This window comes from Pterocles gutturalis, unplaced genomic scaffold, assembly GCF_000699245.1.
Source record: "Pterocles gutturalis isolate BGI_N339 unplaced genomic scaffold, ASM69924v1 scaffold10090, whole genome shotgun sequence".
In the NCBI taxonomy this organism is placed as follows: domain Eukaryota; kingdom Metazoa; phylum Chordata; class Aves; order Pterocliformes; family Pteroclidae; genus Pterocles; species Pterocles gutturalis.
This window is the reverse complement of record NW_010145864.1, coordinates 1-209: the sequence shown is the minus strand read 5'-3', so window position 1 is coordinate 209 and position 209 is coordinate 1. Positions and strand designations below refer to the sequence as shown.

At 69.9% G+C, this 209-nt stretch overlaps 1 protein-coding gene across 1 annotated transcript in view; it reads right to left on the bottom strand.

Annotated features, from left to right (window-relative positions):
* Positions 1–183, bottom strand: part of LOC104470558 (15 kDa selenoprotein-like) — a gene marked incomplete at its 3' end in the record, with an annotated part of 17,061 nt that extends 16,878 nt beyond the window's left edge. Inside the window, 1 exon segment of the mRNA XM_010085525.1 lies at positions 62–183. Coding sequence (XP_010083827.1) covers positions 62–183 — 122 coding nt within the window.
* Positions 184–209: the final 26 nt, after the last annotated feature.

The following is a 209-nucleotide window of genomic DNA, read 5'->3' as shown; positions in this document are numbered from 1 at the left end:
TGGGAGGGGCTTCAAGAAGGGCCTCCCAATCACGAAGGGTCGCATGTAGGCGGGACATTACCTCCGTCCGGCAGCCCGGAGTTGAGGGGGAGGAGGAGGAGCCAACACCCTGTGGGCGGGGCGATGCCTGAGAGCGGCCAATCCAGTTGCGGGAGAGGCGGGGTGGCGGTAGCTCCGCCCCATGGCGGAGGGCGCGGGGGTGGGTCCCG